We start from the raw sequence: 25110 nt of genomic DNA on the forward strand, positions 1-25110 counted from the left end.
TAATCCCCCTAAATCTTACCCTCAAATCTGCCCTTCACAATTTCAAGAAAAATATTGTCATGTAACGTCACAGGTGCATAGGGAGGGGTCATATTTAAAAACTTCTAACTAGTAAAAGGCCATTTTCTGAACTGTGTGTTTAGCTTTCAAAACTCTAAACCAGTGCAAACAAAGGCAGTGAACATTGCTTGCATGCTGATGATTATTAATTACCCTCAATGTTATTTTTTAAATTATGTCTCATTTCAAAGTTTCAAAGGAGAGGAAGTATCTCATCAAGCCAACAATATAATGTTCAAAGAGGGACCAGTACTGTTTATGGAAGAGAAGTGATGGGTATGTTTCTGTTCATGACAAACAATATGCCCCGCAAGTTGAACTATGCTTTCCTGCTCTAGTGTCTGAATAGATCTTGACATAACCGAACACTAGCTGAGTTTGACTTAGAAGCTCCACTCACATTGGTTGTTGTCTTGACTTCACACCACCTTTCTGAAGGTTGTCATAAAATCAAATGCAGCAACTTGTTTGATATTTATTTTCTCCTCAAAACATTAAGAGAGATTACACCTGGGTTTATATAATAAATAATTATCCTCAAACTTCAAAGTCAAAATTGTTTGAATATAGAAATGCATCTATTCTGCATATGATAAATGCGTTTTAACATATAGTACATTTTGTGATTAAGTGATGACATTAATACAAACACAGAAAATTAGTTAAAATAAAATAGCTTTATTTCAGCAGACAAATCAAGAAAAAAAAGAAAAAAAAGAGGCATCTGCCTCTGTCAAGTATCATATTTGATTTTTGATATTGATATATCATATTTGCGCTGCAAATTAAGCAATATGTCTACAAGTTGATATCTTACCATTAGCATAAATGCTGGAATACAAAGTGCTTCTACACACAAATGCAAAAATAGAATCTATGCAATGTTACAACATTTCATTTGTGAACCATAATAAAACATTATAAAAAAAATGATGTTAAGGCAAATACATTTTAAAACACACAAATCAAATCATGAGATTTTTCACCTTCTGTGCAGAATTATATTATACAGCTCGGCAAGCGGAATTCACAAAGAGACATAAGCAAATGTTATTTTTGCTTTAAAAAAGTTAATTTGCTCATCCTTTTTTCATCACTGAAAGCAAAGTTTAATAGTTTGATCAAGCACTCAAATCTACTTTACACATTTAGAAAAAGACTTCAAAAAAGCAGTAAAGTCATTGTCAAGAAAAACTCAATCTGAATATTTAGTTTGAATGTGTTGAATGAACACTGTAAATGTGTAATGCTGTTAGTGGAAGTATGTATGATGAGTATCATTGTTGGAAAAAAATTAGTTGACAGCATTGGTGGTGAAACAATTAGTTTGTCCTTATACAGGTGTCAAGTACAAATAAAAATCATATTGTTCAGTTCAAAGATTCATAGTCACTCTGTAGTTAATTCACTTTTTTTCAAAGCTAAGCAATCGCAACACCATTTAAATTCATTGCAGTATGTACAACAGTAAGTGAATACGTCACCTTTCAAACACACTTAAGTTTGGACATCAGTAAATGAATGCCTTCCCATTCATACTTGTTGTTTGTTCTGTGCAGATTCTTACTGTCTTCAGTTTGTTAGTGCATTCAGTTTGTAATCACATTATGATTGTATCTGTAAGTTTTGTTGGTCTTTTAATAATGTTTTAACGTGGAAGTAATGCCATGTGTATCATGGCTTAGCTGATAGTTGTACTGATATGTAATGGAGGCATAATATTTTCCAGTTTAACAATAAACTTTTTTTTATATAAAATGACATCAGTGCACTGAAACAGTAAACTTCACCGGGAATTTAATAATTATAAATTACTATAAATAAAAAACAACAACAAAAAAAAGCACATGTATATATTAAACTTGAACGAAGAAAAAGCATCAAATTACATAAAATGCTGCCTATATAACTTTAAAAAAATATCAGACAACTTATACGCCGATACCGATATATCTGTGATCGGTAAATATCGGCTGATAATATCAGCTGACTGATATATCAGTCATGCTCTAATATTGTTAAGTGGATTGCTTTTTATTACCCTCAGTTTTGGTTAGGTCAAAACTTTTCTCCCTTTTAATTACATGACTAATGTCACAACCTTACTCAAAGCCTCAATTTAGCTTAAATATGTTATACAAATCCCATTTGTTACAGTCTGACACAGATTTTCTTCTAGATCTGTATTTGTGAAATTGTCAATCAAAGTTAATTACATTTCCCATGGAGCACTAACATGAAGCAGTTTTGTCTAATCATAGAATTTGAACTTCAGGATTGAGACCAAGACATCACTTAACTTTTGCTGGTTTGCTGGAAATATCATTTCTCTTAAACATTTAAGCTTTTGAGACCCATCTGTCTCAGTTTTTTTTGCTCCTATGCCTTCATCTTCTTCTTTTCCCTCACTATCTCATCATCTCTATCTTTGCCCTTCGTTCCTATTGTTCTTGTTCTCCCTCTCCTCCAGCAGCCCCTGTTCCCAGAGTCTGGTACTCATCCCCTTTCATTCCCTCTTTCTTCAGTGCTTCATACCCCCCTCCTCCTGCTCCTCCCTCCATCTTCAAAGTGTCGTATTCCCCCTCTTTCATTCCCTGTTTCTTCAGTGCTTCATACCCCCCTCCTCCTGCTCCTTCCTCCATCTTCAAAATGTCGTATTCCCCCTCTTTCATTCCCTCTTTCTTCAGTGCTTCATACCCCCCTCCTCCTGCTCCCCCCTCCATCCCCAAAGTGTGGTACTCCCCCCCTTTCATTCCCTCTTTCTTCAGTGCTTCATACCCCCCTCCTCCTGCTCCCCCTTCCATCCCCAAAGTGTGGTATACCCCATCTTTCACTTCCTCTTTCTTCAGTCCTTCATATTCACCTTCTTTCCTTCTGCCCTGTGTTTCTGTTTGAAGGGTGTCGTACTCGGGCTCCTTACCGCCTACCGTCTGCAGCTGCTCGTATTTGTCACCACCTTCATCTCGTGACCTCAGCGGCATATCCTCGTAAATTGGTCCTAAAAGAAATAGAGGTAATATGTGATGCAATGTGTAAAAAGTGGCCTTCAGTGTGCACACAAAAAAAGTGGAAACAAGTAGTTACTCACCTGTGTCACCTCTCTTCTTAAGGCGTTTATAAAAAATTACAGCCACTATTAGTATCAGGCCCATGACAATGGCCACAATCACACCTGTTAGGATGGAGCTCCCAGGCTGATCTGAAACTGAGACAACCCATACATAATATATCAGGACCCTGTGAAATACCCCAGGTCATATTAAATAAATTCCCATTAGCATCATTTGTTGGTATAAAAGAGGTCTGGCAATTAGCACTTTTGATATATGGATTTTTAAAGCAAAAGGTGACAACTAACAGATTTCTATCAGATCAATAATCTGTGTCGCATTAGTTAAAAAACATGCTTAAAGGGCTACTCTAGAGATTTAGTATTGCCCTTCCAGAAAGTTGGGGGGCTCAAAAGAGTGGAATAAAAATGTAGCAAAAAATGCAGCAGATGCAGAGATGTCCTGACTTTTACTCCCTAGTGTGGGTGAAGATCTAAAAAAAACTGGATCCTACAATTCTCATAATGCAACTCGAAATAACACATCATCAGGGTTATTTTTTCAGAATGTGAAAGCTCCCTCTAGAGTCACAGAAGACATTATACAGTACTACTCATGACGAGTTCACTGATCTCGATGTGTAAAATCGATAGAGTGTCCTATTAATATGTCACGGGGAAACAATGTCAAAGTCCATTAGCAAGAACCAAAGCAGGAACTCACAAGAGTGGGTGTTACTGAGGAAAGACCTCATCGTGGTCATAACAGCTCTACATGCATAGGTACCGCTCTCCTTTGGCTTCATGGAGGATTTTGTGGTTTCCATCAATTTCCATGTCTGATCATCCTGCTTGTAATAATGATAGGAGTATTCCCCTTCGCAACGTGGACAAGAACATGACAAGCCATTGGTGTCAGAGAGAGACGCCTTGATAGGAGATCCTGAAATAGGACAAATGAGGAGACAGACTTTAAAACATGTCATCTGGAGAAAAAAAACATGTGTAAGGCATACAGCATCACAAGGAGACTTGATTCAATAAAATGAAAGTCATCGCTCAGCCTTCTTGAAGGCATACCCGAATTCTGTTGGTGGGGTGTGCATACCTTGTACAAACACATCTTGTATATCAGAGACGTCTTTGTGTAGGGTCTCGGTGGTCTGAGCTACGTGTCTGTAGGTGGCATCACACTTATATCTTCCCGCTGCAGATTCTGTCACATTAGCGATTTTGTAGGTAGTCGTTGTATCATTTGCAAGTTTACTATTTTCTCTGTAGAAAGCAGCACGGCTAATTTGATCTGTGCCCCAGACAAGGCACCTCAGAGTCAGACTCTCCCCAGGCACAGCAGGCTGGGGATACATTTCCAGCGATATGTCCTTCTCTGGAAGAGGTACATGCAGATGGGATTAGTTTTTACCTTTTACAATTTATATAATCATAAAAGTGACATTTGTGAGGCTAAGATACAGTGGAGTTATAACTCTTATTCAGTGGTTGATTCTAATTAGTGCATTCAGTGATACATGTGGAAATAAATACAACAGAGCCTTAAATTAATCGCAGGCCTACCTGTAGTCCTAATTAGTTGTTGGTTACTCCTGAGTTCTTGACCTTTATCAGTACACCAGAAAATGGTCTCAGGCACAGTCAGTCTATTGGGTTGAAAGACTATGCTCAAATCGTTTTCTTTGTTTAACTTCAACTTAATCCATCTTTTCTTCTGTCCCCTAACGATCCAGCACTTCCATCCTTCCAGACTACTGTCATAGTCAAGCTGCAGCAGAACTGTACTGTTATGACGCATCACTGGTTGGCCTGTCTTGAGGGTGAGCGAGGCACTGGGATAGTATTCTGAACAGTAAACCAAGAGGGAGCATACATGGGGAAGTAAGAGGACAGATTATCAAGAGGAAAATCATTTTCAAATAAAGAAGTGTAAATTATATCTATGGATAGTATCTCTCCCTTTAAATCTGTGGGATTAAATAGTTAAGTTTGTGTGGTACATTTACCCAGGACTGGGATCTTGAGAGGCCCGCTCCTTTTCCCATTACTCTCACAATGATAAGAGTCCCCGGTAGATGCAACTATTATCTTCCAGGTTTTGTTTGTCTGCAGCGGGTTTACTTTGTCGTTCAAGTACCATGTCACTGTGCTCGCACTTGTTCCATCACAGGTCAAATACAGGAAATCCCCAAAAAAGATCTGCTTGAGTTCAGGTGAAAAAGTAACTAAGGAGGGAGAGGGACAAAGGAAGAGAATAGATACAGTAAAGTATTTGTGTAGGTATTCTGACACTTGACAGTTAGTGTCATTTCTGAAGTACAAGACACTACAAAGGGCTGATGTACGTGGTTATTGCTGCTACCTATTGACATAACACACCCATGAGAAGTGATAGAGGGGAAACATGTCAGTGCTGACACATTTTGCAGATGTGTGAACTCTGTGGTTACCTTGCAGCTCGTTCTGACATCTTGCCAGGTGCAGGAGCGCTGTAACAAAATTCAAAAAGAACATTATTTTTAAATATAAACTAATTCTTTCACCACCTAACACCGCATTTTACATCAGACTCTCACTTAAAGTAGGGCATGTCGGACATAAAGTCACACAAATAAATAGTCATTTACTAGATCTGCTTCACTCATTTCGTCAAGGTGACCTCAGACTTGTGACTCAAACAGTGTGATCACCACTGTCATATCTTTAGCCTTGAATTTTCAGCTAATTTAAGTTTCTATAAGTGGTGCTCTCTCTTATTTTGTCTCTTCGCTGCTCATGGACGTTACAGAATGGAGTGGTGGTGGTGAAGGATGGGTTAACTTTTTACTATATTGACAGGATAATTACATTATCTTACATTGATTTTTTTTCCAAAGTGACCTGCAAGTCAATAACAGAAGCATATCTACTGTATGTTGCTGGCCTTTTGTAAGCCGTAAAGAAAACGTAAGATCTGATCCGCTTCTTCCTCCTCTCTCATCTTTCCAGTCTTTTGATATTAAAACATTCTTCCCCCTTGTTATTTTCCTTCATTTCTATTGTTTATACAGCATATAAATATAATAAATAATCTTAATCTTATAAATGTTAGTTCAGGATGACAGGAGACTCTATGTATTGTTACAATGTATAAAAGACAACTACCATTAGTTTGTATGTACTGTAAATACATGTTATCTAGCTGTAGCTTTACTCAAACCATTGATTGCTCTGCAGATATAAAGTCTGACATGTGATGCAGTTGCACCTACATCAGATTTGTAGTATTTGGGTTATCGCATGAGGAATGGATCAGAAATTTTTCAGTCCTGTGTAGAAGGAATTTTATTTCATTCACCCAAAGTCTCCTAATAGCACAAAATATTCCGTATGTTTTACATAGTCATTAAAAAAATCTATCAAGTTTGTATTATACTCCACATCTTTTTTTTTGTTCTTGTTGTTTTTGATGCGTGCGGCTGTAAAATTCTTTTGTTGCTTTCTGTGTGTGTGTGTTTGTGTGTGTCTGTGCACAGTATGTTTCCAAAATGTAATAGTTCAGTGCATAGTACATTTTGTTTTACATTTTACTTTATAATGTAGTAAATTCTAATTAATACAAGGACACATGTGATTAAAAGGAACAGAAATTATAGTTTGGATATTATACTCAGTATATCTGTGATAGTGAATATAATACTGATGCAATGCATGTTTTTTTATGTTAAAATTTTAAATTTACCTGGATAAGACAAGTAAACTATAGGTGTCGTGTAAGCCTCCAGGGAATCAATGTCAATCTACTTTCCACAGATTCGTGAAAACATTCGGCGTAATGTACAAAAGTTTTTATTGGTGATGATGATGATGATGATGATTATTATTATTATTATTACACAATTCATCAAGTAATCATCAACAAAATGTCAACTTTAATTTGCTTGTTTTGTTCTGCTTACTGCCCAAAACCAGCAAAAACGTACATAAAATCTCAATTTGTCTGTAAAATTACACCTTATAGAGCTGGAGAGGCATTTGTAATACTTTTTAAAAATATTATTATTATTATTATTATTATTATTAAATTAGAGAAATGTTTATGTATTATCTCACATTTAAATCAAAATATGTTATTATTATTCTTTTGTTTGAACCTTTATCTGTCTTGTCCTATTGTAGTTTTGCTGAGCAGAAATCTCTCTTTAGCGACATCTTGCTCCACTTTCACACTAATGGCCACTGACAGACCAGGCTACCATTGAGGTTCAAGTGCTTTACCAAAGGGCACCTCAGTGATTTTTATGCAGGCAAAACCTTCACGTGTTTAGTAAATTTTAAATGCAATCCACACTTCAGCTGAATGTAAGAAAATAGCAGTGTTGGAAATAGAAGATCCACAGATTGCAGAATTCAAGCTGAGAAGCATGACACAACTGTAATAATGAGAAGGAAAACAATAACAATCACAAAAAGACCTATAACCCCAGCAGTCCAGGTTCATGATTTATAGAGACCTTCTTACCTGCCAGAAGCAGTAGATGTTTTCCTCCACTCATCATCCTGCCAGAGTTACACAGACCAGAGACACATCAAAATAGCTGAAATGCTGAGAAGTGACCACACTGTTGCTGTCTGTCTTGGGTATTCTGATACTGTTGAGGAAGTTGCTATTGAGGGGTGGAGGGGGCGGGTGGCCGGGGGGCGGGTGGCCGGGTGTGGGGTGGGGGGTGGGGAGGGTTACTTCCCATTTGTGTTTTTTATTTTAACATTTATCCTTCATGTTCTCATATAGTTACAAAAGTTACAAAATTTTCAGTGATCTAAAGTAACACGTTTAAAATTGTAACAGAGAATGGGAAGATGACTGACCAACTAGGGAACTGAAAATGCAGTATGCAATCCTGAGGAAACTTGGTCAAAACTCATTATAAAACTTTTTATTTTCACATAGCCACACTGTGGTTCATGTCACGCACACAGCAGCAGCTGTGGCGCAGACATTGTAGCCACACACACACAACATGCAGTCTCGCACACAACGCAAAGACACTACAGCCACATGCACACATCATCGTTGGTATGGAAGTAGCATGAGTGAAGAAGACACAAAGCTTGCAATTTGTAATACCTTAAAGTCCAAACCCCCCAAATCTGTAAAGAAAATTGCAATTGGTGCATCATTAATATTAATATGATTTCACAGCTTTGTCATTTTTGTTTAATGTAACGTTAGACCTTTTTTATTTGTACCTCATTTCTTTGACTGTGCCAGAGTGGAGCACTGGAGCCCATCTTGGAACTCGACTCAGACTCAACCTTAATGACTCAGACTTGGACTTGGATTCGGGTAATGGGGACTTGACTACAGCACTGCTGGTAGGACAACTCTAGAGCTTGCATAAGAGGCACAGAAGGCCACAGAACAAGAAGCAGAAGTAAGAGAAGTAGTCATGGCCCAGCAAGTGTCCAACAATTGCGTTGGAAAGGATCATACATTTGATCAATCATGTCTGAGTCTAAATGTAAACAAGACAAAAGGTATGTTTTTCTCTAAAACTATGGTACAACCTCCTAACGCTGATATTCTCATCAAAAGTGAAAGGATTGACATAGTCACTGATTTTAAATATCTTGGTGTGACATTGGATCCAAATTTGAACTGTGAGAAACAGTTCAAACCATAAAATACAACTCAGCTAATTTTAGACATATTAGAAACTGTCTCTCTTTGGACACAGTCAAGATATTTATGCAGCTATGATTTTTTCCCGTACGTCTTATTGCATCACATGTTTGGGGCAGGCTGGAGAAACAGCCATAAAACCTCTTGAGTCCTTATACAAACAAACTCTAAAAACTGGAGAAATACAATCTACTGAGCTTTGACAATTTTAGATTATTTTCAAATTTGTGCCTAGTTTATAAAATTTTAAATGGTTTGGCCCCTCCTCCACTGTTTGACTTTGTGTATACTCGTTCAGTAAGTTTTATTAGATCCTAATATTCCCTGTATGAGATTGTACCAGACCATTTTATCACACTGCATTTGGGCGGTCAGCATTCTCTATGGAAGCAACAAATCAGTGGAACGCCCTTCCTTCCTTCCCTCCTTCCACCAGTGCATTTAAAACCAAATGAAAAAGTCTGCTAAAACATACTCAGTTCTGTAACCACTACATTTTAATCTTGCTTTTAATTGACAAGCATACATTAGTCATTTCTAGTTGACATTGTGGGTGTATGTGATGTGCTATTGTAGTGTGTAGCTTTGTATTATGAGTCCTGTGTGTTTTTTGCTTTGTCCTGTTTGTTATTGTGCTGTTTATTTTAATTGCAACCTGCCCAAGGGACTGCAGATGAAAATTAGCTATAAGCTATAAGCTATAAGCTATAACTCTGGTACAGTAGATCAAATGGTAACATTTATGTTTAACACTGTACATGATCCCAGTAAAAAAATGAGACAAAGTACAGTTACTTGCTGCATCCCAGTTTAGGGCCTGAAGCCTTCAGAGGTCTTGAAGGGAAGCTGTACCTTGTACACCTTCAAGTGAGACTGTCTAGCCTCACAGAGACCATTTAAATAGTCAAAACATTCGGATAATGGTGCCAGATATAATCGCAGTTGGCCATCTACTTATTATGTGGTTTCTGGATAAGATATTTCCGAGAACTAAAAGAGATGCAGCTTTTTATCAGATCAAATCGTTAAGCCCCAAAGACTGAAAACAGAAAGCAGAAGAGCTGTGTGAAGTTGTTGGTTCCACAGTGTGAAAGAAGGATGTGAATCAAACACACCACATGAGAAAAAAACAAAATATATTTTTGGTTTAAAAGTAATGTGACAATAACTTTTTATCAGTATACAGGACGTGACTTTGTAAACATGTCCATTCTGCTTCTTTTTTACATAGCACTTGGTGATCAGCCATCTGCATGCAAGTCATGTCAGGAACTGTGGGTTTTAGTTGTTGAACGAGATAAAAAGAATGATGAAAAAGGGAGTGCAATCAAACTGAAGTCAGGTCAACAACTTCTGCTTTTTTGTGATACAATTTCATGGGAAAGAATGACTCAGGTGCTTTGAATTAAATACTGCTTGCATGCATTTTCAAATGAACCTACAACTTAAGGAGTCCTCTCCTGCACTTAAAAAATGTTGCATGCAAGCAAATTGACTTTAACATCCCAAAGCATCAATTTGTTCCTCCTTCAGTTTAACTTTATGCAGATGTCTGTGTCTCAGAGCTGATCTGGTGAAAAGGCACAAAGAGATACTCCCATGGTTTGACAAATGACGGAACTATTTGTGTGTTTGTTTCTCAGAATCCAAATGAGCAAACAGTTTCATTCTGCTCAGTTGGGAAATTTTAAACTTGCTGTATTTAGCAACATTAAGCCATAACATCATATAAAGATGCAGATGAGTCTGATTCTTTTTATAAAATACTTGCATCTCATGCTTTGCTTATGACTTAAGTTTTCTTCCATTTATTGCACATTATATTTCCACAATTTTCAGGCTTTCGTTTTAGAACAGGAAGATTAAAAAAACAGATCAACCTCTGAATGTTGAGACATACCTCTTGGGCACATATTTTCTCAGAAAACTGGATGTTGGTTTTGAAATTTTAACCATCACAACAGCATTCTTAGAACTTTGTGCTATTCCTTTTACTTTAGAAATTGCTCAACATCTCTGTTTCAGTTCCTTGAACTGGCCACCAGAGTCCAGCACTGCATTGGTTTTGCTTGAGAAAATAATGCATGAATGAGGCCTTAGAGCAGGTTTGAGCCCGTATTTTCCTGAATGTGCTTGTATAGTAAGCTTATGTTTGATTCTACATCATATGATATGTCAAACTTCAAGAGTGAGCAACTGTTTTTAGGGCTGTATGAATCTCCAAATGTGACCCCCCCCCCCCCATTATAATTTAAGTAAGATTAATATCCTGAAAATATAGTCAATAGTTTTTAAAGGTAGTTGCACTGCAAGTGTACAGACATCATTTCATGTTTTAAGGTTGCGATTGAATGCAATACTTTGTGCTTCACAGCTTTGACCTCATAAATCAATAACTTATCTCTCATTCTGTCCTCTAATGTTTCTTCTTTGGGTTTTTTTCCCTTTTCTTTCTGATTTTACTTCACCAGAAGCAAACCTGCACTCACTAAAACAAACAAGAAAAAAGAACAATAAATAAAACCTAGCCAACATATTCATACTACTGTATGTTCCATCTGCCCGTGACCCACTTTTCTCCCCTTGCCTTTGGCATGAGAGGGGTTAACACAGAAAGCAGGAGGAAAGCTAGTTTCTCAGAATAAGGACATTAGGCAGCAAAGGCAGTGGAAGCACCGAGGTAGGACGAAAGTGTGTTGAATATACACCATGAAGTGGCACACCATTAAAGGAGAGCACCCACTAGAGCTCTTATCGAGGATTACAATGCAGGGGTCATGCAGTCCTTAAGAGGCCGGATATGGCAGGATTCATCTACATCTCCTCTTAGCAGAGTGTACTATTGTGTGCATTAATGTATTTCAACCAACCTCCCCTTCCTCTGTCCTCCATCCTTCTCTTTGATGGGCTCTAAAAGCAACTATAAAGCAAGCATAAGGACAGTTTTCATTCAAACACTCCAACTTTATGAATGCAATTCACTGATACAGAATTATCATATAAACTTACTTGGTATCGACACACATATTCAACATTAGAGCACTGAATATACAGCATCACCTTCTAAGTTATTTATTCTTTCTATGTTAATGTGTTGGTTTTGCAACTTCTACTAGTTAGAAAGTTATTTTTTATTTTTTTTTTTTTTTAAAAATTGGCATTGTGCCTTTACTGGACAGCTTAAAGTGTAGATATAGACAGGAAATACGGGGTGCAGGGTAAAAGGAGTATGACAACAAAGGTCTCTGGCAAGAATCGAACCTTCGTATATCCCACTGATGCCCCAACTGTTGAGATTCATCTTTCCTCTACCAGCAACCTGTGCTTACAGCTGGTGTCATAATCAGTTTACTTTGAGAAAGCAACATGTGCCACATGTAGATCTCAAACCCAAACCTTCACCCAGTGGGACACAGATAATGATGCAGTCAGCCCCCGAGTCTGTCACATACAACATGCATCACCTGTCCAGGATTTATCAACTGGACTGGCAGCATTTAAGCATTTTTTTTACACTATCCACCACAAAGCATCATCAGATCAGTGGAGTGTTAGATAATGCATTGGAGGTAGTTCAAGTAAGGCTACAAACAGACATTTCACATGAAAACATTTCAGGGTTCTGGGTTATACAGAGGTCTGTTCTTGTGTTTTTAGATGATTATTAAATATATGAGTAAAAACATACATTTACATGTTGTATAGTATTCCAGTTAGTCCATTCAATCTTTCCTTGTGTGAAACAGCTATATAAATAGCAAGCTGCATTAGTTGGATGCACAGTAGTTACAGTACAACCTTTAAAAGTTATGAATTTTGTTTGTTTGGTTATAGTGCTCTCATCAATGTATGTTTTTAAAGGGTCAGTTCACCCAAATCACTGAGAAAGCAGAGTGAGGTCAGGAGATTATCCAGAGAAACATTGTTTTTGTTGCTGTTGGGTTTTTCAAATGTAATTTTTCAATGCCATGAGCATAACAAACAAAATGCTATTCAGGTCCACTGCACTGGGATTTGGGCACAAGTGGCAGCAGCGGATATGGTGTAACTCGCTAAATAAATAGTGAGCTACCACTAGGGGTAACTGAGAAAATATGTCTTTTTGCTATCAGAGAACACAACACAAAGATGCAGCATTCCTCCAAGTTTGCTCAAAGTCAGATCAATAAGGTGATACTCTTGACATACTGATGAAATCTGCACAAACACATAGTCGCCTGTCAGTCCCTGTCATGGTCTTTTATTTTTATTGCGTAGGTGATAAGCCAAATTTGAAAAAGTACAGTCTTCCTTTATTTTTATGATGACCCATCAGCATCGATGAGACAAGAGGAACAGTGAGGTGCTCTGAATCTATCCACTGTAAGTGTGAGACGGAAAGATAATGTGATATCATGGGACGAGTGCAAGTGTGAGTGTGTTTGATTGATAGAGTGACTGAAATAATGAGGGGGGGGGGGGGGGGGGGGCGGAGGAGGAGGAGGAGGTTGGGATGCTGTGGAACATTGAGAGACAAAAAGACAGAAAGAGAGAGAGAGTAATGAAGAAAATTGGGGATAATTGAATAGAAGAGCACTTGGGTGCGAAAAAAAAAAGAAGATAGATGATGAAGTGTCAGTACACAGTGGAAGTGAAAAGAGAGGAAGGAGAATGAAGGAGAGAGATCAATCTAGCAGCTGAAGTAAGAGAGAGAGAAAGAGAACCCCACGCTGGAGAGAGAGAGAGAGAGTATGGATGTGTGTGTAGCAGAGTGAGAAAAAGAGGGAGAGAGAGAAAGAGAGACAGCTATACTGGGGCATAGAGTAGGTGAAAGTGTGTGTGTGTGTGAATGAAAAAGAGAAAGAGAGGCTGCACAATACAGTGGCTCAGGCTGGCTCACACCGATGCACATTTAAAGACTAGAAGGCATGAAAATGTGATTTTGAAAGAACAAAAAGCAAAGCACTTTTTGCTATTTTTTCTCATTTGTATTTTATCAACTGGATCTTTCTCTCATTTTCTAATTCCGGTCCCTTTTTTACTCTCTCTGTGGTTTATCAAGGAGGTCACTTTGGATACAACGAGGAGCAACACAACCTGAACTGCAGACTAAAAGGTATTTTACTTTTTCTACTGTTCATTGATACTGTGATCTTTGGTTTAAAACTGTTAATCAGAATAAGAAGATATGGAATCTGTGACCTATAATAAAAGTAATGTAAAGTGTTCATAATACAAAATAGCAGTATAAAAAATAATAGAATGAGTGTCTGTGTGTGTAAACTACAAAGTAAATATGAAGAAATGCAATTAGAAGCAGTAGGTGCACTGAGAAAGAGGACATCATCTTTAGCAGCAAGGTGTGTGAGGGTGAAAGTCACAGCTTCTCAAATAGAAGTAGGTGCTGCTGAAATTGTGGCAGAGCGAGCGAGGGGGGGTACACGTCCTCTGAGGTCTGATTCACATGTTTTATGTAGGTGGGGAGGAAGAGTAAAGTGGGACACAAAAATGAATTAAAAAAATCACAGAGCCTTAAAAAAAACTCTTCACTAATTGCTCGTATCATTCCACAACTTTAAGACTGATGAGTGAGCGCTAGCTGCTCTGTTGTAGCACATATAAGCTTTATTAGCTATATATGCAGCATGAGGCAGCTAAAATCTAGATGTTTGTTTGTTTCTGGTCAATGTGTATCATGGGTGTGAAATTAGAAAAGGAGAAGTTCAGGTGAGATTCTGAATAATAGGATTGCTTACAGATTTCTACTGGACTCGAAGGATCAGTGGGCAGTGATGGTGGAAAAGTTCATTCCTCTAAATGAGGCTTTCATGCTGAATCCAACTTTATGGCCATAATTAAATCCCCTGTGACTAGTTAAGACCCTGTTTCATGTAGATTATTCTATGCTCTTTGTGAATTGTAATTGTACATTGCGGTAATTTACAAGTGCTCCCCCACAGTTACAAAGTAGGTTAAGACCTGTTGTATTATGGTGATACATGCACAGGGAAAGTCGGGGAATTATTAATGTATGAGCTAGAGATCGATCAGTCTAGGAGTTTTGGGAGAAATAAAAAATAATACTTCTGCTTATGTAAAACCTACATTTATGTAATATCGATATTAATACCACCCAGACACTCACAGCACTGTATTACAGTTTACTAGATGAGTTCAAAGAGGAAGTGTGTTGAAATGGAAAGGTGAGCAGAAATCAAACGAGAGCTCATAAACACCCACATTTCACACACCTCTTTAGCTGCAACTTGTCGAAATTGTTATCTGCTCCCAATATTTATGGTGTTAGCTGATGGAAAGGTGGAAACCCTTTAAATACCCCAGAGAACTGACTCACAAACACATATAGACACACATACACACATGCCTAATTTATTCCAGGCCTACTTGAAACAGGGTGTTATAGCATTAGCACTGCTCACGCTGTGCACCAGCGGTGTGTTCCTGTATAGATACGACTTAACTGACTTTGCGTTGGCCTCCTAAGACCTGCCACGCACATGCTGTAATGCAGAACAAGCAAAACTGGCTTTAAAAGCATATATTTCTATTGGAGAAGTGCACTTTGGGGAATTCTTTTGGAAAGAGAAGAAAATAAACAAACTGGGCAATTAAAAGCAGAGTGGGCACACTAAGATTAATGGCTACCTCTCAAACACACAACAACTGATCATAATGGAACAAAGAAAAGCCAGGTGACGTTACCAATGCCAGAGAGGGACTGACTGATTATACGTTACGTGTGGGTAATGTCAAAAGAGAATGCGATTATGAAACAATTGAGTGGAAGATGAAAGACATGAAATACACTGAGTTGGGCAAAATGATTGATGTCAGTAGAGATTTGTGTCTTTCTGATTCAGAACATTTCCACCACCACTACCCGCTAATTTCCACTCCATCCTGTCCTGTCTCACACTGTTCTTTCCTGCCCAGTCCTGTTCTGTCCTCTCCGGTCTCTGCAGGAAGAGCAGGAGTCGATAAACGAGCTGGTCAGTGTAGCAGATGTGACAGTGTATATGGTCCAGTAATTCTCCAGGGTTTGGTGGAGGGAGAGTGTAGGACACAAGAAAGACATGCTGAGAGAATATTTCCAGTGACAGCTAACTGCTATGGAAGAATATAACGAGGCTCTAATAGCTGCAAGCTGCTGCTGTATCTATGAAGTAGAAATGCAAAATCCACAACAAAATGTTCCTTAAATCAGTCCCATGGGAGTATTGAAGTGGGGTACAGCTGTATGGAACCATGAAAAACCAATATGTAAGCAAGACACACACATTCACACATACACATTGTCTTTTAATTCAAGGACATAACACAATAGCTGTGTAAAAAAAATACCACAGATCATTCAATACCTGACATTTAAAGTGCCGTCATCAAATAACCTTGAGACGTAATTTCATGTTTAAATAAAATGATCATCTAATATGATTTTTAATGAACTTCTAATTGTTATTTGCGGAACTGAGAGAGTCTCATTGTTGTGCTCATTAAGACAGAACGCAAGAGAAGAGCTGTTTCCCCTGACTCTGCAGGCTTTTCATTATTACATACAGGGAGATTTCCCCCAGGGGAAAGATCTGGAGGATTGCCGTAAGCCACGAAAAACAGAAGCCAGCAAACTGCAACACACATCCACCATTATGAAGAACTCAAATAGCTCCAGCTTTACAATTTCTGAACACAACTTCAAGTTAATGACTGAAAAATACAGAGGCGTTCTTCTTGCACAGATGGCTCAAAAAGCAACAACTGGATTTTAGATGCACTTATTGGGGCTTTATAAGGAAACGCTCCTGTGCACTTGGCAGCGTTTAAAGCAGGACACCAGTTAAAAGACCAAAGTATGGACATAGAAACATGAGTAAATACATCATATGGTGACAAAGCTGTAACAGCACAAAAGGGTGGTGGTATACATTTTTTTAGGTTTTAGTATAATTGTCTCGCCTCATTAACCTCACTGTTTGCTGATGAAATCCAGTTTCTGAACTGCTGAGCAGCCTGGTACAAGCCCGCAGGGTCAGATGGCTCTTTAGCTGGCAATTTTAGGGCCGTAACAAGATAGCGTAGGTCTGATTAGTGTCAAGAGCAGGTGTAAAGAGCATGTTTTCCAAATATCTTGGATAGGAAGTGTGCATTTAATACCTTCATTTGCTTTTCTTCCCATCTAACATTCAACCTCAGTTTCAACAGAGGTGCCCTCCCAAAACAGGTGATGAACATTACTGTATGTGCCTTGATAGTAACATAGGATCTCTACATGTATCTGGAAGTTTCCTCACACTTTCCTTTTTCTTGCCCTCTTGGTTCAAGGTTACAAATGCTTTAGGATAAAATGTACTATATTCAGATTATACAGCTGTAGTTGCAGTGTAATAGTCATAAGTATAGTATAAAGTTGAAGTGCAAAGTGATGAATGAAAGGTCTTTCTGTCTGTAGAGTCAATTACACCCCATTACATGGTAGATGGGCAAACTGTAATGGGGCCTGACAGGCTTCGACATGGTCCTCACTTTGTCAGCCATGTCTAACGGCATTTATTAGTATCTTGTTGACTTTTGTCTCTCAGTTTTACCTTTATGTCAATGGACGTGCAAGGTAAGTGAATCTGTCACTACTGGACAGTCTATTTGTGGCTGTTTATCTGCGATAAAATCCACCCTGAAGCCTCAAAAACCTGTGCTCATCTCCGTGTGTCTGACTACTTTGTCTGTGGCCTGCTTTCATTGTATCTGAGGCCTGAGGTCTTCAGTCGAGAGCTCTGGGACACGTATAAAAAGTAATACGTGCCCTTGAAAAAGTCACTTGATCATAGGAATTCTATTGATGTTCAGTTTTATTAGAAATGTTTTGACACAGCATCTTGCGCTTCCCTCCTTCTTTTGTTGTTGTGAGACAGAAGGCAACCTGCTGCACAGTTGCCTTTGAAGTCTCTGTTTTCATGACATTTTAATGCACTTTCTGTCATATCCTGAATGGAGAGGAAAAGGGAAGTTTATTTTGTATAGTTTGAAGCAGAGAAAAAAGGGGCGATTATTGAGAAATCGACCATTGCACAACTTCGTCATTTTTATGTATTTCACATACAGTAATACAGCTCAAATTATTAGAGATGGGGCAGAATTCTCCAACACAAACTGGTTGTTTTGCACTTACATTTGGTTTCCGTGCTGCTGCAGAAATGTGCACATGAGCTTCGAAGCTGGTATCATTTAATTGATTGTTGAAGGGAACATTTTATTACTAATTAAACAATAACACACTAATCAAACAATAAAACATTGTGTCTCATACAGTATATTGACCCACATGGATTAGCTCATTAACCTGCAATAATAATAACCAAGAACACGTGAAATATTAGGTTGTTCTAAGACATTAAATGTGCTTCATTATTATTATATTAAGACTGAGGGTTTGAAACATTATCTCATGCAGAGATCCTCAATCTTGGAGTCGAGATCCCTCATGGGGTGTCACTTGATTTAAACATGGGGTTGAGGGATATTTGTCAAAACTGATACAGTAATATTATAAAAGAATAGATTTACATGTATTTCTATAGTGTCATTTTAGAACTAAAGGTACACTATACTCAGATTCACAGAGCTTTGCATCATGAAAAGTTTTGGAGCTGAAAGCAGTGAAAGGCCCCTTGAAAAACCCCTGATTTATGGATTTCTGCTGTGTAGTACGACAAAGAAGCTTTAGCTACTGTATCACACATTGTTTATGGGAAGTCTCAAAAATAGCACAGGGGATGGTCAATCCTAAATCTGCTGCATTGAGGTCTCCCAGCCCATCCAGCCAAGTTTAGCCCAAGCCAGGCCCCCAGTGCACGCTCCACCTGACCCAATTATATCCAGTCTGAAGGGATAGATAGCCCACTTTGATCTACACGAGACCACCAGCCAAGCTCAGGCTGACTGGTCTGGCACTTAATGCTGCTTTCTGCTAGACATTTTTCCAGGACAGTTGTGTTTGAGTGCTGCTTAAAGAGTCAAAACGGAGCGAGTGTGAGATCATGCAGTATGTGCATATGCGCATGCACACGTGCTGGGAACATCAGGCGAGCGGTGTGTAACCTACGAAGTAAGCTGTGGCCCCTTTTTCCTAAAAAAGGATCGCCCTTGGTGAGGCTGCAATGAGGAGGATGGAACTTGAACGCAGATCAAAGGAGCAGGATGTTTATTGTGAAATGGAGAGCTGGGGGTAATTATTTTAATCATCCACTTAATTACTGATTAGCAGGGTTATCATTTTTTTTGCTTGATTACTATCAGATATGCAATTGATTAAAAGGCATCTGTTTGTGTCGGATAGGAGACTTTCTCCCCCCGCTGAGGGAAAAGCCAGAATCTTTGGGTGCATTGAGGATAAATCTATTGCTGGTAATGTTATCTGCCTGTAAAATTAATCAAGGATGCCATGATTGGCAATTAAGCACTTGCATTTCTGCAGATTTTATCAAGCACAGATTTAATTAATGCTTGGAAATGCCAAAGCCTTGTTGTCACAACTGAAAAGCATACAAATAATATACAATTCCTCAATAAATATGGAATTTTTATGTTTATTATAGTGTTTTAGTGAATAAAGACATTGACACTTGAAATATTTATCCACCATATGTTCCCTAGACGTTGATTTTAAAGAGTGCTGGTGCTGTAGAGGGTACATACTCCAGCTTAGCCCTTCCCCTTTAAGCTCCTACGTCAGAGCACCACGCCCAGTCCTGGTGGCTAGTGAAGCACCATTCATATAAAGCTAACCAAGTGCCCTCTCCCCCTCAGTTTAGTGACTCATCCTATCCATCCCGTGTCGGAGCGGGCCTTGAATGCTCTTGATTGTTCCTCGTCACTGATGGTGTGAAAGAGGCTGAAGGGTGGAGACCCAGTGAAAGAGAGGGATATAGAGGACAGAACTTGGCCGCTCCACTTTTGCAGGACGTAAAAGTGGGACAATCTGTTCCTTGGATGATCTCCAATTCTACTTTCCGGGGACCGATACACTGAAAATATATCTATACACATGGTCTGTCCTACATAGGAAGAGAGTGAGTGAGTGAGAGAGAAAGAGAGAGAAAGAGATTGACAAAAAGAGGAAATATGCATACACGTTGAAGTGACGGTCCGTAAGGCCTTTACAGTAAATTGTGCTGTACTGAATATTCCCTTGAAACTGACCAAAAGGAGAGAAGAAACCCCTGCAGCACACATCCAACACGTCAGCTACAGTATCCCAGCATCCTCTACAGAGGACAGAGAGATAATTTATGCTGTGACTGTAAGATATTTTAACAGTAGATACATGATATGATTTAAAAAAGAAAAATAGAGATGACACATTAAAAAACAATTCTGTGTAGATTCAACATTATTTGTAACTGTGTATAATTTACACTGCAGTAAACTTGAGTTTGACCTATCAGCCAAAACATGAATAATGTGTTGCGTATAAGGAACCCCAAGGACTAAAGCAACCAAATGAGCCCTAAAGTCATTATTACATTTTTGTCACACTTTGCAAAAAACAAGGTGACAACGTCTCGGATGGATGGAGACAAGAGATATCATTGACCCTTCTCTGCAAATCTCTCCGTCCATCCATCTTTGCTTTCCAGGTGCTCAAGGAGGGCATCCATCTCTGTCCTCGTTATCATGATTAATCAGTTCCTGATTCTTCATCTTCATTTCACTCCATTTCCTTACTGTCTGTGGACACACGTCTGCCCAGATCTTTCAAAAGCCTCTCTTCTTTTGAGTTTCCACACGGCTTCTAATCATGAGAATTCAAGCTGCCGGATTGGCCTCCCATGGGCAGACAGACTCACCAACTTCTGAAATCTTCACATGTCCCTCTTTCCTATCCGTACATGCATGACTGTTGAGATTTATATCCATGTTCTGAGTTAGGCGCTCATAAGATCAGTCTAATAAAAAATATTTCATTTAATCAACATTTTAAAATATGACATATGTTAAAATGCTAAGTATAGGTGCTTTAGCAATCACACATCACATAAACTTTGCATTTAGATGACGCTTTCATCATCTAGAACACATTAGAAGACATTTAAAATCCTATCTTACTATAGAATGATTATAGTCGTAGACAAACTGCGTTCAGATTCAGATTAGAGGAATTTCAGAAGTACAATTGATATGAGTAAAACATTTTAGACATAAACCTTGGACACCACAAGATAGTGGTTATTTTCTGCCTGCTGTCTGTCTTTGGTAGCCTGCATTTAGATCAGTGTAGACTCTATAATCTTAAAATCAGCCATTGTTGAAAATAAGTAATTTAATCAGGTTTTTAATCATGTTGTGTGTTCCTGGTCTGAGTAAAGCAGGAGACTAAAAAAATCATCATGAAAGAGGAATCTGCAGTACAATAATAAAATAAGCCGTGAGAACAAAGAAGTGATATTGAACAGTTCAGGTTAGTGGCTAAAAAAAGCGTAAGACAGTGAAAGATGAGTCTTCAGCCTCTGACAGAAAATGTGGAAAGACTTTTCTGTCAGGAGTGGGAAAATCATGCCTCTATTCCGCCACCATTCTCCCGTGAGGGAAAAGAGTCAAGACTAGTCGGAGTGATGGCTGCCAGCACAGGGACAGGAGAGCCAAACAGCTGGCGAAAGGAACTGACTAAATCTGAGCTATTGTTGTGTCAGAGCGTAGGAGTTGAGTGACATGACGGAGAAGGGAAAGACAAGATGAGTTGTGACATCCAGGATAAGATGCACAGGCTGAAGAAAGCGTTGCCATAGCTAGAATATTAAATAGCATTTCCTTTTACACATATATCTACTCCGCTTTTCATCCTGTCTTTACCCTCACGTTACTGTTGATTTTGTCATATCTTGTTCTCATCCCTCTTCTAGCCACAGCTCTCCTCTCACCCCCCCTTTTTCTCCCATTCTGATTACTCTGCTTTATGCAAACTACAGCTCAGTCTTCCTCTCTTGCGTATTTCCCCTTTTTGCTTTTACATCCCAATTAGTTGGTTCCGTCTACTCTCAGTCTGTCCTTCTAGTTCCTTATCTTACCTAGTGCAGACTCAATGTTGTTCAATATTTGATGAGACTCTGTTCATAAATCAACCTTCTCTATTCCCTCCTGGTGTATCTTGAATGATAGTTTTAATCTCCAAAACCTTGTGAGTGTTAACACGCAGCTCTCTGTCAGCCTTTGATCAGAGAAGCTTTCCTGCCTGATAGATACATTTTGAACACGTATATCATACTAACAACACTGGCGAGACGGATCCTAGTGTGTTGTTCTCTACAAATGCAGGTTAGATGTATGCCAAATATGGATTTCTGGCCCTTGGTAATTGAGCAACTGCTCTCTTATGGCTGTTGATAGGTAATGAGACCCTTACATTTACTGCCAGCAGTTAAAAACCTTAATAAAAAAAGTTTGTGGTTGTTGCATTCAATGCTAATTACACTAATTTATCGATTCCTTTTCCCTAATGTACGAAAAATGGTTAGATACTTTTTTTCTGAAATGTTTTTCTTTTCTAAAATCATCCTCCAATTTTCTCCTTTTTCTGTCCACTTTGCTTAACTGGCTCTGACATTTTGCTTGTGAAAGTGGCCCACCCTGTCACTCTCAGAGCGTCTTGGGGAGTTGACCGCGGTCAGTCCTCTTCCCCTCTGCGGTTTCCCTTTTGTGCCTAAAAATGCTCAACTTGCATACTTCGTTTTGGGCAGTGAGACATGAACAGACCAGGCTTGTTTTGCAAACATCCAGTCAATCATTCGTCACCGCTGAAATTTGCACTGTTAATTGTTTTGCTCCAAAGCATGAAACAACCATAGCTGCAAGATTTGGTCAAGTTTTGTTGTTATGTCGACCCACTCCATTTCCCAACCTGGGGTCAGGAAAAAATCTGAGGGGAGGAGAAAAACCATATTGATGCTGCACAAAGTTATGCTTATTTCTTGACACTTTCCTCTAATTCTTTTTCATGCAAATTACTGGATAACTTTACTTATTCAACAAGTTGCAGCCAGACATGCAACCAACGACGAGGGGTCGCAATCAGACATTGCTTTGTTTTAAGGGGTTGTAAGCCAAACAGGGTGGAAATCACTGCTTTAATCAAATAACTAAAACCCTGAGGCTTATTCTAATGCCTTACTTTACTTGATAGAGATAACTGTCTGACCCCAACTAACCTCCAACTTCTAAACACCTTGTGGGGAGTTTTCCTAATCTTCCAGTTAATGTACTCACAAAGGAATACAAGGTTATGCAAACACACTGATACACACTGGCAAACCAGAAAAAAACAAATAAAGCAGTAATCCGGCTGCAGTTTTTGGCATAGTGGTATACTATACGACTCTTCATCATATGTTTCTCTTGTATCTTTGCGCTATTGGCTAGCTTATTCATCTCTACATTATTATTTATGTCAATTACAGGACACTGTAAGCTGTGCCAGACACCTGTTGAGATCCTTGGTCACCAATAGAGGTTGATAAGTCAAAAGACATAAATCACTTACTGCCCCTTTAACCGCCATCAACACCATGTTTTCTACATTATTTTATTAATAACTAATTGACTCTTTAAGTATCTGCATGTTGCTAATCTGTGATTGAACGAGTGTCCTAATTTAAGTTGTGTCTCCATAGTCTCATGTGATATTTTATTGAGTTCCATCTGTCCATCTGAGCATCTATTTCAGAGTCCCAACTCACATGATATTCAGAGCACCAAACTGCCAATGAGACAGTGGGAGATTCCCTGCGTCATTCACCATCATTAGGCGGCTGTTGGCAATAGTCCAGATCTGCATGATGGCAAAGCCCCTGTAGCCAGACTTCACCACAGAAAAACCAGGACAGAACATATGGAGGCGCCAGTATGCCAAATCTGAAGCACAATGAAGCAATGAAACAATCTTAAAGCAAAAATCCACCCTTTGAAAATTGCTGTTGATGATGCAACTTGCATTTCTGGGTCAATTTTATTGTTTGATGGTACTTTCTGCTCCCTGCAGATAACTGGCCAAATGTAGAAGGTATGACTTCATGTCAATCAATATATTTTTCACATAATGACAGTTGAGTTTTGTAGCAGGGAATGTTTCTAAAATGTCAACCGTAAAGATCATGTTTTGATGTCAGTACCTCAGGGTTAAAGAGCAAGGTACTCTTCATAGACTTTGCATAGACTTTCATGAAGGGAGAAATCAATCGTGCATAAAGCGATTTTTCCACTTAAAGAAACCTCAATAGGCCGGAGCGCCATGTAGCCACAACACTTGTTAGGTTTTAATTAAGGGGCATGACTGTTGCTTTTCTCAGCTAGAAAAACTCCTGCTCTTTTGCAGCATATTTTAAACAAAAATTTTGTATTCTCAGACTATGTTGGAGACTGCACGGTGAGCAAATGCCAGACAGTAACAAGCAAGGCATAATCTATAAGCTTTTTTGGTTGCAAATCAACCACCCTGCTTGTGCAAATACATCAAATTTAATTTGGTCTGGAGTGCACTGCCAGCCATACTGTTCACTTTTTGCCCAGATTACATTACACATTTCAAATTGTTTTTCTAGGCTGTGGAAAACTTTACAAATATAAAGCCTTCATGGATTAAAAATTCATAATACTAAGAGTAATAATTGGTCCTGTTTGTAGTAGGAGGTGTCTTGTCAAAAGTTTTTTTTATAATGGTGGTCTAAAGGGAAAACGCTTTTTGGGACACAGGGGATTTTTTTCGCTGCAATACCGTGAATGGCCACTGGGTCAAATTGACAGCAAGGCAAAGAGTTGTGACGCTGTATCCAGCTCTCTTAATACATTCATGGTTCAGGCATATTTCAGGGGGTTTTAATAAGGTAATGTGGGAAATATATCACGTTCCTGAACCATGTAGACATGGCAGGTTGAGGGACATTGAGTACACTGAGATGTATACAGTTCATCTTGAAATAACACCTGCATCACTACGAACCTCAAAAACTGACGATGTATAAACGTATACACGTATCTGAGGGTGGAATTTTCCTTTAAGGAGCTCACATTAAGCTGTTAGCCCTGGGTTTTGCCTCAGACGTAGGTCGGCTCCATTATCATAAAGTAGCAATGATCTTGACCTCATGTGAAGCTAAATTGCATATCCAACTCACTCTCTTCTGCAAAGAACCTGTGATGCAAATTCACAGAGTTTATATATAGCCTGTCTTTCATCAGCCTGCTATTCCCCGATGCATTCCCAGTGGCTAAATGGAAAATGTGGACCAGCTCTGTGCTCATTCACACATGTGGACTTATTAGCATTGCCGGTGGCTTTTTCTAT

At 38.7% G+C, this 25110-nt stretch overlaps 2 protein-coding genes across 3 annotated transcripts in view; one reads left to right on the forward strand and one right to left on the reverse strand.

Moving 5' to 3' along the window:
- Window positions 1–722: 722 nt before the first annotated feature.
- LOC122970793 lies at window positions 723–7750 on the reverse strand. Of its 2 annotated transcripts, none has more exons than XM_044337051.1 (9): window positions 7623–7750; window positions 5572–5610; window positions 5128–5346; window positions 4685–4966; window positions 4218–4496; window positions 3834–4052; window positions 3149–3259; window positions 2860–3058; window positions 723–1554 (listed from the first exon to the last, which is right to left on the reverse strand). In XM_044337051.1, exons 1-9 carry the CDS (start codon window positions 7657–7659, stop codon window positions 1548–1550), a joined length of 1392 nt encoding a protein of 463 aa, XP_044192986.1. In that variant the 5' UTR covers window positions 7660–7750; the 3' UTR covers window positions 723–1547. The 2 variants fall into 2 exon arrangements, with proteins under 2 accessions (XP_044192986.1, XP_044192984.1); XM_044337049.1 differs by having other exon boundaries at window positions 3149–3265.
- The window catches only part of LOC122970794 (SH3 and multiple ankyrin repeat domains protein 3-like), a 49898-nt gene continuing 29645 nt past the window's right edge, over window positions 4858–25110 (forward strand). The window contains exons 1-2 of the mRNA XM_044337052.1: window positions 4858–4941; window positions 13825–13878. The gene's annotated coding sequence lies outside the window, so the exon portion shown is untranslated. The remainder of the gene's footprint in view (window positions 4942–13824; window positions 13879–25110) is intronic.

The sequence above is a fragment of the Thunnus albacares genome, chromosome 20 (genome assembly GCF_914725855.1).
Source record: "Thunnus albacares chromosome 20, fThuAlb1.1, whole genome shotgun sequence".
Lineage (NCBI taxonomy): Eukaryota > Metazoa > Chordata > Actinopteri > Scombriformes > Scombridae > Thunnus > Thunnus albacares.

Excerpts from the sequence above, each read along its gene's own strand:
- LOC122970793 (XM_044337049.1), bottom strand. The coding sequence starts at position 7,659 with ATGATGAGTGGAGGAAAACATCTACTGCTTCTGGCAG. Across the intron at positions 5,347-5,571 it reads ATGTCAGAACGAGCTGCAAG|TTACTTTTTCACCTGAACTC; the intron begins GTAACCACAGAG and ends CTCCCTCCTTAG. Across the intron at positions 4,053-4,217 it reads ACAAGATGTGTTTGTACAAG|GATCTCCTATCAAGGCGTCT; the intron begins GTATGCACACCC and ends GTCCTATTTCAG.